This window comes from Petromyzon marinus, chromosome 16 (genome assembly GCF_048934315.1).
Source record: "Petromyzon marinus isolate PM22_M1 ecotype Great Lakes invasive population chromosome 16, UKy_Petmar_22M1.pri1.0, whole genome shotgun sequence".
Classification (NCBI taxonomy): Eukaryota; Metazoa; Chordata; class Hyperoartia; order Petromyzontiformes; family Petromyzontidae; genus Petromyzon; species Petromyzon marinus.
In genome coordinates this window covers 17,701,611-17,717,751 of record NC_133682.1, presented here as the reverse complement: position 1 = coordinate 17,717,751, position 16,141 = coordinate 17,701,611, and the positions used below count along the sequence as shown (strand labels likewise).

Below are 16,141 nucleotides of genomic sequence, written 5' to 3'. Positions count from 1 at the left end.
TTGGTTGGAGTGGCTATGGTGGAGGTTATGCATGCATGTGGAGTGAGCGACTTCCGACAGACGTCTAGTAGAAGGCGTCTTATTTATTAAAAGCACACAGGGCGATACACTTCGTAACGCGGCTACACCTAGGCTGTACAAACACGCAGCCCATCTGCGTCCTGCGTAGCTACGCTGGCTGGTTAACGAGCGTAGCGGCGGAGACAGAGCTGCTCTTGCAGAAGAACCAGCCACGTGGTCGAAGATGAAGAGATGATGACGGTAGCGACGCAACCAGGACCCAGACCCCACGCTAACAGCCCCGAAGTTCTGATTCGGTGCTCTTTATATCTGCCTGGAGTGGACAAGCTCCACCTCTGGCCACGCCCCCTTTCTAGAACCTTCTAGGCCCTTCGGGATGGTTCCCGGAGCTTCTCGACTGACTCCGCCGTTGACCTTTACTCCAGATACGCCCCTTCATAATAAGGCATTATGTAATGCAGCTATAACCTTAATTACTCTTACAGGCCGGCAGGTATCACCCTGTCATTACACATCCATGCATGTGAGGGTGGTGACGGTGTATTAATGTGTGTTCTAGGTTGGGGTACACATCGCCGATGTGAGCTACTTTATCCGGCCGGGGAATGCCTTGGATGAGGAGGCATCTCTGCGTGGTACCACAGTTTACCTGTGTGAGAAGGTGAGATGTGGATTTCTTCTTGCCACAATATCAAGTGTTTTACGACCTGCCGATTTCATCTTTTCATTCTTAACTTTACGACATGATGTAAAATATTATGATGTAACGATCATCGCGGTACCAGTTTCCCCACAACTGTAATTGTATTTGACATTTTCACCACATTTTTTTGTGTGCTTTTCAGTACTTCCCGTATGAATAACGATAACTTAAAAATGAATTAGAATAAAAAAAATGTGCAACAACAATGCTAAATATATCTCATGATGTTTTAAACGAGTTGATTTTTGCGGATTTCTTATCATATGATGTACCGTGACATCATGAGCGGCAGGCTATCGGCGCAGTGGTAACACTCGTGCCTTGCAGCAAGGAGACGCTGGGTTTGATTACTCAACTCTTGTGCCTTTTTGCTTGCAGTTTTGTTTGTTCTCCCCCCTGTTAGTGAATGGGTTTCCTCTGGATTCATCAGATTTCCTCTAAATAAAACCCATACAATCTTTACTGGCATTCGCGAAAACATCTCCTTGCTGAACAGTTACCTGCAGGTGACTTAATCATGTGTGGGTTTGCTTGCAAAACACTCGTTGAGTTGGTGCATATGTATTTGCCAGATTGTGTTTATTGACAGAGAAGTTGTTGCGTTTGTGTTTGTGCGCCTGCAGAGGATTGATATGGTGCCAGAGTTATTGAGCTCAAACCTGTGTTCCTTGAGATCCAACGTCGACCGGTGAGATGCACCAACAACTGTTAACTCGCGAGTGCGCACATTGCAACCCATACTCAGCAGCTAACGTGCGTTGTTGCCAGGTGCACATGTAATCTCATGATGCGTGGCACTGTTAAAGTGTCATTGTACAGATCCACACTAGCATGTGTACATACATAAGCAGCCAAACCAGGATGGCACAATGGTAACACGTGTCTCACAGCAAGAATGGCCTAGGATTGATGCCCGACTTGGTTGGCTTTCCATGTAGCTTTTGTATGTTCTCCCCCTATTTAGCATAGGTTGACTCCAGGTTATCAGGTTTCCTCTCATCGCTAACATAAACGTGTTATTACTACTATGATCCTTAACCAAGAAAAGCCTCACTGAATCTCATAACTTCGGTAGGGTACTGCAAAGCTTTTGTAGTCGAACAATGGTTGCTACATATATATTTCAGTTGAGTAATTTGTAACAACCCAAACCTGTATTTGGTCAAACATCCCACTGCTGAAAGAATGACTCGACTACCAAAAACTTGGCAAGACCCTCCTGAAAAAGAGTCTCGAGACTTTGCGAGGCTTTCCTGAGTGAACACCCTGCACCACTCCAATGACGACGACTCCGCCACTCGACGGTGAATGGCGACGGTGCATGTGCTGTGCGCGTGCAGGCTGGCGTTCTCGTGCATATGGGAGATGACTCCAAAGGCTGAGATCGTGAGCACACGTTTTACCAAGAGCATCATCAATTCCAAGGTGATTTCCCCCCCACAGACGTTCAGTTTTTGTAAAACTCTCGTTTGCTTTCACGTGTATTGTATCGGTGCCTTGCTATGTTAGTGCAGTTGAGGTTTCCGGATGGCTGAGAGGTCAGAGCGTTGAGCTTGCACCTCTGGGTTCACAAGTGTAGCGAGATGAACCGGGTTCACAAGTGGTAGTATGTGTGTTGAACTTCTTTTGCACCGTACGTAGCCAACTGTGCTAATCGGAGGTGCGAGGTAGGACATGAAAGTAGTGAGTTGATGGTCTCTGTCCAGTCAACAATCACTGCACAAAACACAGAACATACCAATTCGTCACGAGTACAGCACACCGGTGTGTTGTACCAGTGACGAATTGGCCACGTTCTGTTTATGTGACAACCCTTACTAGTCCACTGTGGGGTGGTGGCGGGTTTAACGACATATTTATGTATTTACACAATCTAACCCAAAAAAACCTGTATTATGGATGATATTGGTCACGAAAGCCTACGTGTTAAACTCACTGCACAAAAGACCACCAAATTACATTGCACTAAATTTGGTTAAATTCCAGCTTTGAGAATTCAAAAAATATCAATTTTGCTGTCTTTGGGAGAGCGTAACCCTCAGTGGTCATCGGGAGCCACGTAGACATCTGTTGAGTTCTGGCTTGGGCTTGGATCAGGCGTGGGCATTGTGTAATTGCGAGGACCCCATGGTTCACCCGTGGTGTGTTCATCGTATCCCCGCAGGCGTCTCTGACATACGCAGAGGCTCAGCTAATGATGGACGACGCCGGGCGGAAGGACCCGGTCACCAGCAGCTTGCGTGGCCTCCACTCCCTGGCCAAGATCCTCAAGCAGAGGCGCATTCAAAACGGGTAACTCATTGTCAAGATCCTCATCCCCTCCACCGCCTCTGGAGCGCTGAGCAGTATTAATGGGTGCACCACATTTAGTCGATCGGCAGGTCGCCTGTGGCGCGGTAAAGTGTGGTTACTCCCGTGTCTTCTAAGACATCCGGCCAGCGTGGAAGAGTAGGCTAAAATACATTGAGAGGGACTGTAAAAGGGTGTATCTCTAGAGGGGCACCCTCTTATGGGAGCCCCCTTCTTCCAGCAGTGGCTTGAGCAAGAAATTGCAAGGCTGCACCTGTAGCTTTTTTTGACCCCATGATGCATGAGGCTTGGGTGAATACCATGCACAAAGAAGTGTTACAGGATTCATACTCTTTGTTTTTTTCAGTAAAGTCACGTATGTAAAACTATAAAATAAAATAACAACTAAATTAAATAACGACGTTTTGGGCGCAACACAAGCGTCCTTCTTCAGGTGGGACAACCACAGCCAGAAACAATTGCTGAAGTGGGCAAAAAAGGGCTGTTGTAACAAGAGGCTATATAGGTAAGAGAGTGGGGGGGAGCAAGGGGGGAGAGATAGAGAGGGGGGGTGTGGGATAGGGGAAGTGGGGTGCTGCTAGAGGGATTAAAGGGGCGAGCACGGCAAAATGCCAGGGGGGGGGGGGAAGTGAGCGGGGCTGGGAGTGGGAGGCTGAAGAAGCTGGAGATGCGGAAATGAAGGCAACAATAAAGAAGTTAAGGTTTTACCTGGTTAATAACATCCTTCTAGATTGGAGTGTTACAGGCTGCTGCGGGGCTACATTGTGGGCAATAGAGGACAATGCAGTGACATAAATTGTTTTACTCTACTTAATGCTCCCATGTCTGTGCTCCCCCACCTTTGCCAACGCGTACTGACCACCACGGTTAAGTACGGTAAAACCACCCCACGACCCGCATAACATGGGGCGGCCCTCATCCAGCAGTGGATTGACTTAACGAGCTGTGCATGTTCAACTCAAATATCTGAGTTTGTGAAGTGTCTTATATTAAGATTCTGTGTTGTTTTGGCTGGACATGATAATCGCTCATGTCCCTTCTCCACCCGTAGGCCATTGACTCTGGCATCCCCTTGAGGTCCGATTCCACATGGACAGCGAAACCCACGACCCGATCGACCTGCAGACCAAGGAACTCAAGTGAGTCTCGTCAACAAGACACCTCCCATGACTGCAATCCGACTGTTGTGCAGATCTCTCTATCAGAATCAAAATATATATTTCTACTGGAAGAATCCGATGAGCTATAAAGCTCTTTTTTCACAGATGTCCAGTTGGGGCAGGTCACAACGTTACAACAACAAACAATACAAGCACACGTTAGGATTGCAAAGTATTGGAAAGGTAAACAAATAACTTAAACAAATATACAAATACAACTAAACTATTTTTATCTTACCAAGTAAAACCCTGACCACAAATGATAGCTGAACAAAGTGGCTTATCACGTGGGAAATTTATTATCAGCAAAATAATCTAAGATAAAGATTCTTGACCCTTGTGATTGATGTGTTGTGTTGGCGGAAACTGGTGCGTGTACACAGGGAGACCAAGTCGATGGTGGAGGAGTTCATGTTGCTCGCCAACATCTCCGTGGCGGAGCGCATCGTAGGCGAATTCCCCGAGTGTGCGCTGCTCCGACGCCACCCGGCACCTCCGCCTTCCAACTACGACATCTTGGTGAATGCGGCCAAATCAAAGGTAGAGTTAGAACCCCTTTTAACGACCACCCTTGTTAACTAATCGCTTAACAACGGGCCTCCATAGAGCTCAATGTGTAGGCTTAACCGACCATTTCCCTGTTAACGACGGGCTGTTGTAGGTACAGTAAATATGAATTAATGCCACGTAGAAGGGAAACAATAAAATAATAAAAATATAAAACAATAAAATTATCACGACGTTTCGACTGCAACACAAGCAATAATCATCAGGTGTGAAAACCACAACAAGAAAATTTGAAAAAAGTGGCAGTTATTTTTAACGTTAGCACCACGGAGAGAGATTTGACAGTTTGTTCAGATGGACGAGTCCATCTATGTTCGGAAAAGAGGAGGGGGGAGACGAAAAATAATGGATGCGGTCTGAAAGCCACCTTAAGCGTGATCAATCAATTAAGACCCGAAATGGTTTATGAAATCTCTCTCCGTGGTGCTAACGTTAAAATAACCGCCACTTTTTTCAAATTTTATTGTTGTGGTTTTCACACCTGATGATGATTACTTGTGTTGCAGTCGAAACGTCGTGAGAATTTTATTGTTTTAAATGTTTATTATTTTATTGTTTCCCTTCTACGTGAATTTACCGAAAGAACCAAGAATATGAATCCCTGCAGTCACGAAAGCTTTAAATCAAAATGAATTAATGCATTTATTAACAGTGTTTATTTTAATATGATGTGTTTATAATGTTAGTATCTTTATGTATTCATATCCATTGTTTAAATATTATAAAGTACGTTTTTTGGGTGAACAAGGGAAACTTTTGATGCTATCGGAACGAATTAAGCTTTTAACACGTATTTCCTATACTCGCTTAATGACCAAATCCTTTAATGCTCGGGTTCGTGGAACCAATTACCGTCTTTAAGAGGGTTTCTACTGTCTCTAGATTGCTGTTAACCTTCCTTCAATATCATCCTCCTCGCAAGGAATTCAGAGGTCGCCGGGTGGCTCAAATTTTTGTTTGAGGTCTTTTGGTTTAACCGGGTGGGAACTCAAGAGACCATAATAGTCTCATTTGCAAGGGTCACCTGGGTCACCCTATGACCCAGAGATTACAGCTGGGACCCTGGCTTCAAAATCCAGCAGCCGCATTGAACATACTGTGTTATCAAGTGTAGGGAGTTGAAGGACTCGGCTCGTTTCCCAGCTACTCCACAGAAAGAAGCAACAAAAAACCATCACGATAAATGTAGTACTGTATTTAATTTTAGATAAATTCCAGCACTGAAATGTTGAAATATCAGGTCGACTTATTGTGATGAACATTATGCTCAAAATGGGTGGGAATGTGCTACCCCCTACTGTGAAGCAGAGGTGTCTTGAAACGATGTCAGTATTGGCCTGAGCGAGCAATTGCAGGGCTGCACCTTTAACCTTTATCTTGAGATGTAGCCGTATAGTTTCCACTCGCCCTTAGAGGCAGAACAACTCAAAAGGTGTGACGAACCACAGACAACGCTGGAAGGCAGCCAGGCACTGTGCCAGATGTAGATTAATCCACTTGCCGTACTGCCTTCTCCTGGCAAGCCAGGTTATGGAAACCTGAATGCCTACAGGAAGTGTGCTGAATAACGTTTTCTTTCCAATACACCACAACCCTTGCTGCTTCCCCAGCACTGAACTACAAGCCACGTGCGGGATAGTCACCTCACAAACGCCGGTGTGCCCGATTTTTTTGCGCAGAACATCGAGATCCAGGTGGACTCGGCTAAGGCGTTGGCCGAGTCCCTGGACCGGGCGGCGGTGCCGGGAGCGCCACCATACCTCAACACTCTGCTGCGCATCCTGGCCACGCGCTGCATGATGCAGGCCATCTACTTCTGCTCCAGCATGGATCCCGACACCCACCACTACGGGCTCGCCACCGCCATCTACACCCACTTCACGTTGCCCATTCGACGGTGACGTGCTCTGGCGTCAGGCACACGCGTGAAATCGACCTTCGCGATTATTGAGGGGACTATGTTGTTGTCTTGGTGTGGTCTGGGACTGTGCTGCCTTTCCCAAGTTTAGGAATTTATTCATTAATTGATGTACTTATGCAATGTTAATTTGTCATTATGGCACACCTCCGATTAGCACGATTGGCTACGTACTTGTATATCTTTTTTCTATTATTTACTTTTAGTGATTTGTTTACCTTTCCTATTCTTAGCACTCCTATCATCTACCTACTGGACATCTGTCAAAAAGAGCTTTTATCGCGAATCGGATTTCTCCAGGATAAAGATTCAGATTTTGACTTATTTTTCTAAAAGGTCCTATAAACGGGAAGTTTGGCCAATTCCTTAAATGGTTGTTTGGCTTGTGTTGGAGAAAAACTAGAGGATCCAAAGAACACCAACGCCTACAAGGAGGGTGACAGTGTTCCACGTGCAGAATCAAGAATCCATTGCCGTGTTGCAGCGGCGGCCAAAAGTGAATTGCAATTCTGCCATGGATCGCTAACGATTTTGTTGTGGATCTTAAATAAGAACACAGATATGAGCAGGCAGCAATTTGCGTTACATCTGATGACAAATAAAAAAAATCCTCAACAAAGAATTAAATTCATACATTAATAAAGCTAATTTCCACAAGCAGATGGTGCTAGAACGTGGTATGTCCAGAGTACAGTATTCTATCACAGCGTTAAATCCATCTGAGTCATTGTTTGAGTAGCTTTCTGGTGGATCGTGAAACCCACTGAGATCCACCAGAATGAATCGCGGTGCTTGGTGGATTAATACCGCTGCTCCGTTGGCATCTCGTGGCCATACCGCAGCCTGTATCTACTGTAAATTTAATCTTCATATTAAATAGAGGCTACAACAAATGTGAATATTGTTGTTGTTGTCTCCCTGTACCGTTACAGATACTCGGATGTGATTGTGCACCGGCTGCTGGCCGTGTGCGTGGGCGCCGACCCCACGTACCCGGCGCTCACCGACAAGCAGAAGCAGCTGCAGCTCTGCAACAACCTCAACTACCGCCACAAGATGGCGCAGTACGCCCAACGCTCGTCTGTAGCTTTCCACAGGCAGGTGGGAGGCGGAAATGTGGGCCACGTGGAGCTTGCACGGCGCGTGCTTAGGCACCTGATAATGCGTCCATTCGTCTCTTGAAAACCATTTTTAAGGTCACGAAAGCAGGCATCGTATTGTGCGTGTAATAAGAATAAATTGTTTTCTATTCGCACGCTTACGTGTGGTGGTGCCGTGGCTGTACTGGTTGGCTACACTTGACATTGCTTTTCAGCATTCTTCTGTGTTTGCTGAAAAACCTAGTCACATTTGCCCATGAGGTGACAACTTTATTTGATTGGCTCTGTCAGGTGATGGAGGATTATAGTCAATACAATTGACATTGTACCTTCACGATTGAACTCAAACTAATCCCGATGACATGATGCCAATAGCACAACTGGAATAAATTAGCGGGGGGATGCAGAAAAATACCTTAAATTTTGTTAAGTAATTATGGGCTTGGTAAGTGATGCGCGTGTGTCTGCTCTTGGCCACGTAGCGGTGATTAACGGCTGTTGTTGTTGTGGTCTCAGTTGTTCTTCAAGAGCAAGGGAGTGGTGAGCGAAGAGGGCTTCGTGCTGTTTGTGCGCAAGAACGCCGTGGTGGTGCTCATTCCCAAGTACGGCTTGGAGGGGACGGTTTTCTTTGACTCCAAAGATCTCAAGCTCAACGTTACCTTCGACGAGGAGGTAGGGCATGTGTTCACTTAACCGGGAGGCATTGGCATTTCCCGAACGGCTGAATTCTGCTTTTAATCCAGGACTAGCTTAATGCACTGGGACCCAAGCCCCCTGACCATCTCTCTACGATTAGGTTTCTATCAGACACACAGACACTTGGTTTAAGGTGGAAGAATGCAGTGAGATACGAAGCTCCGTTTTTTTTGCCATTTGGCAGTGTGGACTATTACAGAGGAAGTTACACCGGTGGATACATTAGAGCCGAATGGCTCACAGAGCTATACCAAAATAAACTGAAACTGAATTAAATTATGTAAATGCGTTTCAAATATAAAACGGTCACAATTAAATATGCTTTGGAAATAACTGCCATGATGGAGCCCGTATTGTCACGGAGAGGACATCACATTAAAAATACTGTAAAATCCCTCAGATCCGGAAGAATTATAGAGAAAATCTAATGCTTTCTGTAAACAATGGGAAACTCGAAGGGCAGAAAAGTACTTGTAGAATAAAAACAAATGAGGGAAATAGTAGTTGATGCAAAAAATGATCTCTAGATGGCAAAAAGCACATTTGTGACTAGTGGATCTGGTCCTTTCCAGCATGCCTTGTATGCCGCATTACATTGTCACTCTGCGTGGATAATGCACACAGCCTAATTTGGACCAGAAGCTCAAAAGGGTCAACATTTGCAGCCATATTTTAGGTATGTTCTTTACTGCAATTGTACACTCCATATAACCTAAGGGGGGTTGCATCTACTCCTTAATGATGGCCAAATAAGGCTTTAAAATTCCTTGGCTGGCCCGCACATCACGATCCCTCGGTTGGTTTGGTCATTGCAGCCATCGGCTTCTCATGCCTGGTTTTCAGCTCGCGGTGAGGTGGCCCAAGCGGTATTGCATTCGCTGTGTGTTGTGGAGGTTTGCGTTTCAAACTCGGTGGCCACTCCGGTTAATACTGTGGTGTGTATTAAGCGTAAAATATTTACAGGCTATCCGCTTTAACAGTGGACGTTAAAAGATCCTGTAACGTTATTCGTGTGCCAGCATCATGGTCCAAGGTTGGCAAATTACATGCAAATTACTTATTTGGGGAGCACATATCAATCGTTCGCCTCCTTTTACAAAGACGTAGCAGTGACCTTGAATGCAAACGTTTTGAGAATCGGTGAGGCTTTTCTGAGTGACCCATGTAATAGTATGAATAATAACGTTGGGTTTATGTCAATCCGTGCTTGTGTGCAGGGCACTTGGCAGAGAGCAGTCAGCGGTAGTGTATCGGTTAGCGCTTTGCGCTACGATCCTGGCGACTTGGGTTCGATTCCTTCGCACGGTCAACACCAGTGATGATTATCTGAACCGGTCCTGGGCCTCCCCTAGGTTGACTCGGAACTCAATTGAATGCCTGGTGCGGTGTGTTAACATCGCCACTGGGGAGACAAAGGCGGCCGGGCATGGCGCTGGCAACCCACCCCCTTGTGTGCCGTGCCGGCCTTCATCTGTGCTCCTCGCCAACAGCACTTGCCCCAACAGTCTGTTAAGGCTACATTGGAGATATGTCTTTGTGTTTTGTGTAGGGCCCCACGCTGTGCGTGGAGGGCATCGCGCTGAACATGTTCGACCGGGTGTGCGTGCGCGTGTCGCTGGATTCGTCCAACCTGCAGCACCAGCAGATCCGCATGCACCTCGTCCGCCCGGAGGTACTCACCGTGCGGCGCGACGCGAAACCTCGGAATACCACCGATTTGTATTGTGACCATGCTGCTGTTGCTGCTTGCTGCGCCAGCAGTAGTGCACAAAAAACAAACGCTCGCCGCATCGGAACGTCAGCGGGCCGAAAATTAATGACACAAGCCACAGCATAGCGCTTGTTGCCATGCAACCCAAACTGTGGAACCGTATCGGAAACCCATAGAGACACAGAGATACATAGGAGATACAGAGCGACCCATTATGATTCCTAGAGATTCATAGAGACTCCAGCAGATACATAGCAGTGCATTAAAAACAAGCTACTGTACGATTGTGGCCATGCAACCCAAACTATGGACCACATTTTACACCACTGTAGTCTGCGCTCCTTCAATGGAGGGGGCGGCAAGATGACACAAACTCTCTCCTGAGGCTCTCCCGTGGCTATCAGACCCATCCATTGGCATTTAGCCCCTGAACGTAATACCCTTATAACACAGGAATAAAATATAAACTCTGGTCTTGGATGGAAAAAATATATGTATAGCTAGCATTTTGAGCTGCAGTCTGTTGTCCTATACCTCCTGTAACTGGCAAATTGGATATAGCGCGGTGATGAATGTATGAGGGAACGCATTTTTTGTATAACGCGGATCCGAACTGGATATAACTCGGTTGAATGAATGGAACTACGTCGCGCGAGTAGGAATAAGCGGTTGTAACGGCTGCCTCGGCGTAGCATCACACAAGGCGGGATGCTGCTGGATGCTTCTAGATGCTACCCACGTTCCTTAGTCTTTGTTCAGCCTGTGTTACGCATCTCACGCGTTATTGCGGACTGCGCTTTACCCCATATAATATATATTATTTATTATAACACGATTTTTCCAAAACGCGGTGTTCTTGAGGTACGCAACTACCGTATTATAGAACAGACTGTATATCCCAAGACTATGGGACACTATCCCTACCTATATCAGTTGTGACTGTCCGTGTGTTTAAATCCAGCTTGAAAACGTCGTTATTAATTGGCTTTTCCTGGATTCTTATTGGTTATTACTGTGAGGGGAATCATTATGATTAGCTTGTATTGCATTTTGCATGCTGTGTAAAGTGTCAGTATTACTGTCATTATTGTTATTATCGGCTTTTACTTTATTTCTATTGGCTTGTATCTATGCTTGAGTAGTTTTTTAATGTCCAGTGCTTTTTTGAGATATTTCGATATGCAAGGTGCTGTATAAAATAGATTTTTATTATGGCCCTAGTTAATTGCACAAGAAGGGCCATTATCTGAAACGTGACCTATTTAAATGATCGTTTGGGGCTGTTGTTGATGAATGCGAGTTCTCAAGATACCAAGCTAAGTCAGGGTGTGGGAGCCTTGGTAGATATCAGATTTCTTAACAAAACTCCATGAGTCTGTTCTGCATGGGTTTCCTCCGGGTTCTCTGTTTCCTCCCATATCTAAAAATAAGCATGCGTTGAAACTGGTATTAAGGTAGTTTACGTATTGCCATGGGCGGCAGGGTGGCACATTGGTAAACCCTTGCGTCTTGCAGCAAGAAAACTGGGTTTGATTCCCAACTAGAGTGTGTTACTGTGTGGAGTTGTCATCTTCTCTCCCCCTGTTCCTCAAAAGTCTTCAGACTTGGCAAAGTTTTTCAGTGTTAATAAGTGTAATAATAACGTATCACTTGTGTTGGAAATACTCGCATGTGTGTGTGTGAGAGCATTGGTGTAGTGGTTAGCACGCTGCGCTATGAACCCAGAAACCCAATTCCCACTCACCGCCAACACCAGTGAGGATTATCTGAACTGCTGTTTTGCCTACCCAAGGTCAACTCTTTCTTAAATGAGTACCTGGTGCAGTTTGTAAACATCAGCACTGGGGAGAGGTGTTGGCCACTTACCCCCTCGTGGGCCATGCCGCCTAACAGCAGCACAGTCTGTTAAAGGCTTATTTGGGTGACGATCTTTGTTGTACGTTTGTGCCATTTGTGTGTCCGCTGTCACAGATTCCAGGCTACAACCCTGCGGAGTCCACCCCATGGGGCTCGCGTTCTCCCCGGCCTAAGAAACCCAGACAGCACTAGTGTATCGTGGATGCGGTGTCAACAAGATGTCGGAGGAGGTGCATGAGTGGGCACACAGTCTGGGTTTTACATCTGCAGAGTTAATTAAGTGTACATTGTGCTCGCAAGCAGAGGTGAACAATTGAAAAAAAAAGCAGTGGCGGTTATTAGAAATGCTACCCTGAAGTAACAGACGGTTTGCACTCTGAACTTGCAATCCAGAGGTCACCGGTTCTTCGTTCTCCTGTCGCAGCGGTTCAAATGGTAGCGCAATTTTTTTTTTAATTTAGAATTTTTACCTTGCCAACCAGTACAATCAGCCAATTAAGGTGTGTACGCGTCAAGATGTATGAAAGGTTTAGGATATCTTATGCCCCACTTCTTTGCCAGCCAAGACACTGACCCCCTTGTGATGAAGGTGATTTCACAAAAATATTGGTTACTGAATCGGTGGTGTTTATTGACTAACACAGCAGTGTCCAACCCACAAAGCACTGTGATCCATTCTGGTATATCTCAACATGTTCCGTGATCTACCAGCAATATATGACCAACAGTTACCTGGATGGATTTAACCGACTAATAGAACACTGGAGACATGCCAAGTGCAAGTGCGATCTATTGGTTTAAAATATATATTATTAATCCATTAATTCTTAGTTGGGGATTTTGTTTTGCCATCTGCTATAACAAGATTTGCTTTATATTAGAGGTGTTTATTCCTATTTGTCCCGAGATCCACAATCAAAATCTTTTGCGATCATCCACCCATGGATCGCGATTCACATATCGGCTACCACTGATCTAACAGTTGAAAACCAGTTTAACACGTAGGCTTTCGCGACCAATATCCATAACACGGGTTTTTTGGGTTAGATCGCGTAATAAATATTTAAATGTGTCGGTAAACCCGCCACCACCCGACACAGCCAATTCGAAAGGTTTGTCACATTAACAGAACGTGCCAATTCGTTACTAGTAACATCACACCGGTGTCTTGGAGAGCAAAGCCACAACATTTACAATCTGAGTACAATGTTTCACCAGTAATTACAGCCAGCTTCATCAGGCGACAGCCAGATTCGTGGAGAATCCTCGTTCCTTAATGCGCATGCATAATGTGTGTTGATTAGCATATAAATAACCCAATCGGCAATGGATACCCATAGTCATATGCTTTCATTGATTCCCCTCCCAATTCGCGAAAGAAGTGCTCACAAGTGATGGCTGTCGCCTGATGAAGCTAGTTAGTGCTGGCGAAATGTTGTACTTAGATTGTAAATGGTGTGGCTTTGCTCTCCAACACACTGGTGGACAGTACTAGTAACGAATTGACATGTTCTGTTTACGTGACAAACCTTACTAATTGGCTGTCGGGTGGTGGTGGGTTTAACAACACATTTATATATTTAAACGATCTAACCCATAAAACGTGTATTATAGTTGAAAACCTACAATTGTGCCAGGTTTGGCCTGTCGGAGTGGGCCATTAGGGTGGCCACTCGGAGGGCAAAGTTCTGGGGAATCCGAGCAAGAGCTTCGAAGTATGATTGTGCACGGTGACACCCGCAGGGGTCTCGTGATGGATGGCAAATGGAAGATTTTTTATCGCGAGAGGATTCCCTGCAAGGGATGTTAGGTTACTTATTCTTGTGAGGATGCCATTTACTGTATGAAGGGGCAGCGGTCAGCTGCATAGAACAGAGTATAAAATTCCCCGAGCTGTTGCTGTTTAAATCGTCGGTTTAACGGAGAATTTCACCTCAGGTTTTTTTTACACAGCTGCCCCACCCCTCATCGGACTCTGTGCAATCACACAAGGAATGTTTTTGGAAAAAATGTCGGTGTCAGAAAATTTTAAGGTTTAATCGTTTACAAATGCGCATTTCGTTACAGCTTCTCTTGTCCTTTAGACGTGCAAAGATAATTTCTGACAAAATATTGACACGTTTTCAAATTGTTTCGGAAATGGTTATAACTTTGCTCACGTATATATAGTACTTGGGCAATAATTCTAAGCTCCTGGAGTAGTGGTAAAGATTTAAGCGAGTTGATGTCTTTGTGACTTTGTGTAAATGTGTTTAACATTTTTTAGCTGAATCGTATATTTACAAGCATGTACACATGAGTTATATGCGTTTATATACAAAATTAGACCGATTTATTTTCCATGCATCTTCTGTTATTTTGGTTACTTTAAGTTACGTTTTCCACTGCTGGATGAACATCTCGCCACGTGATGTTGGATGTCAGGTTTAGTTTGACCATACTTGACCATGCTGGTCACTGTTGGATGATAATAATGTCCACTTGCAATGCACCACCGTGCAGTATTCACTCGCCTTCGAATCGAGTCCTGCACCGCCGTTTCACATGCAAATTTGATTCTCAATCCCTGGGCCAACTTGCTCCTAATTAGCATGCGATTTGCCACATTTCGATCTCGGAGGTGATTAAATGCGCCGGCTTCCAGGCTTGTTGAGCCGCTCGGAGCCCAATTAACGAAAATTGTTGCCAAAGCAAAAGCGTGAGCTCGAATGTTTGTCCGTGTTCTTTTCAAACCACCAGTCGAACGCCGGCCTCTGCCCACTCCGACCGTGCGGAGGCCCTGGCCGTCGGGGAGGCCCTCATGGTGCCTCACGGCAAACGTGGGGCCCGGGTGGGCGCGTCGACGGTTGATCGCGTACAGGCGGTGCAACTCCCACAAATGAAACATCACACCTTGCTGATCTCGTGTCCAGGAGCATAAACGATCATCACGCAAACTCCGGTCATCCTCGAAGCAGCAGCTCTTAGCCATCGAACAAAGACGATCACCGCTTCCTTCTGATATTAGAAGCCACGAGCTTTAAAAGACTCGGAGGTTCGAGCAACCACAGCCGAGTGGGAAGGCAGCAGCAGCCCAGGCGGTGAGCCAGCTCCAAAATCCCCCAAGCACTGAAGTTCTCGATTTAGTACATTGAAAAACACGACGGTAAGTGAAACAACGTAAATCGAAACCAATTTTGCCATTCACTTGAGGGGCCGTCCATAAATGACGTCACGCAATTTTTGACCTCTCGTCACTCGGCGTCACAAAAAGTCAGACCCCCCCCTCAAATATGACGTCACAAAGCTCTGCCCCCCCCCCCAAAAACCATATTTCCATTTTGAAAATAAAACATGCTTCAACTATTGTCATTGTAGTGCGTGGCGCTGCACTGATGTTGTAGGAGTGTAATAACAATTAGTGTTATAACAATTATATACTTAAAGTTGCGCATTTTGATGTGACGTCACATTTCTCAAACCCCCCCCTCCCCCTCGACACACATCGTCATAAATGTCTGACCCCCCCCCTCCGAGGTTCATGACCGCGTTACCGTGTTCATTCTGTGGTGAAGGGATGAGGAAAAGGAAGAGGGAAAAGCATCCAGCGTCGCCGCACGCAGGCAACGTGTTTATCGCACAGTGGTCAAAATATAAAAATACATATATATGTAGTGGGTTCCACGGAGACTGGAGACGTCTTTAGAGGCAACACGGTTTATTTGTAACTATGAACAGAACTCCCTTAACTCCCACTATCTAGGGAGGTACAGCCTCCGGGCTAGCACTGATCAAACCTGGCTCTCAGCCCTCTGGCTATCTGTGCCCTAGGGGAGGCTAACTGACCCGACCCAGCCAAGGTACGGGCCCTGACCACTGGTCCGTGCTCGGCCCGGCCCTTACAAGGACGTCGGGCTCGAGGTCCCAGGGTCCTAGCTAGGGAGGTTACTCTGACCCGACCCAGCCAAGGTGCGGGTCCTGACCACTGGTCCGCGCTCGGCCCCGACCCTTATAAGGATGTCGGGTCCCAGGGTCCTAGCTAGGCTGGTCTTCTGTTCTTCGTCTTCGGAGCACTGCCCCGAGCTGTCCCAGAGGTGCCCCTTTAATACACCTCTCGGG

The 16,141-nt window shown here is 46.0% G+C and overlaps 1 protein-coding gene across 1 annotated transcript in view; it reads left to right on the top strand.

Annotated features, from left to right (window-relative positions):
* Positions 1 to 15,354, top strand: part of LOC142924703 (exosome complex exonuclease RRP44-like) — a 64,490-nt gene extending 49,136 nt beyond the window's left edge. The window contains exons 3-5 of the mRNA XM_076067358.1: positions 8,296 to 8,451; positions 10,025 to 10,147; positions 12,158 to 15,354. Of these exons, the coding sequence (XP_075923473.1) occupies positions 8,296 to 8,451; positions 10,025 to 10,147; positions 12,158 to 12,235 (357 nt within the window). The 3' untranslated portion in view covers positions 12,236 to 15,354. The remainder of the gene's footprint in view (positions 1 to 8,295; positions 8,452 to 10,024; positions 10,148 to 12,157) is intronic.
* Positions 15,355 to 16,141: the final 787 nt, after the last annotated feature.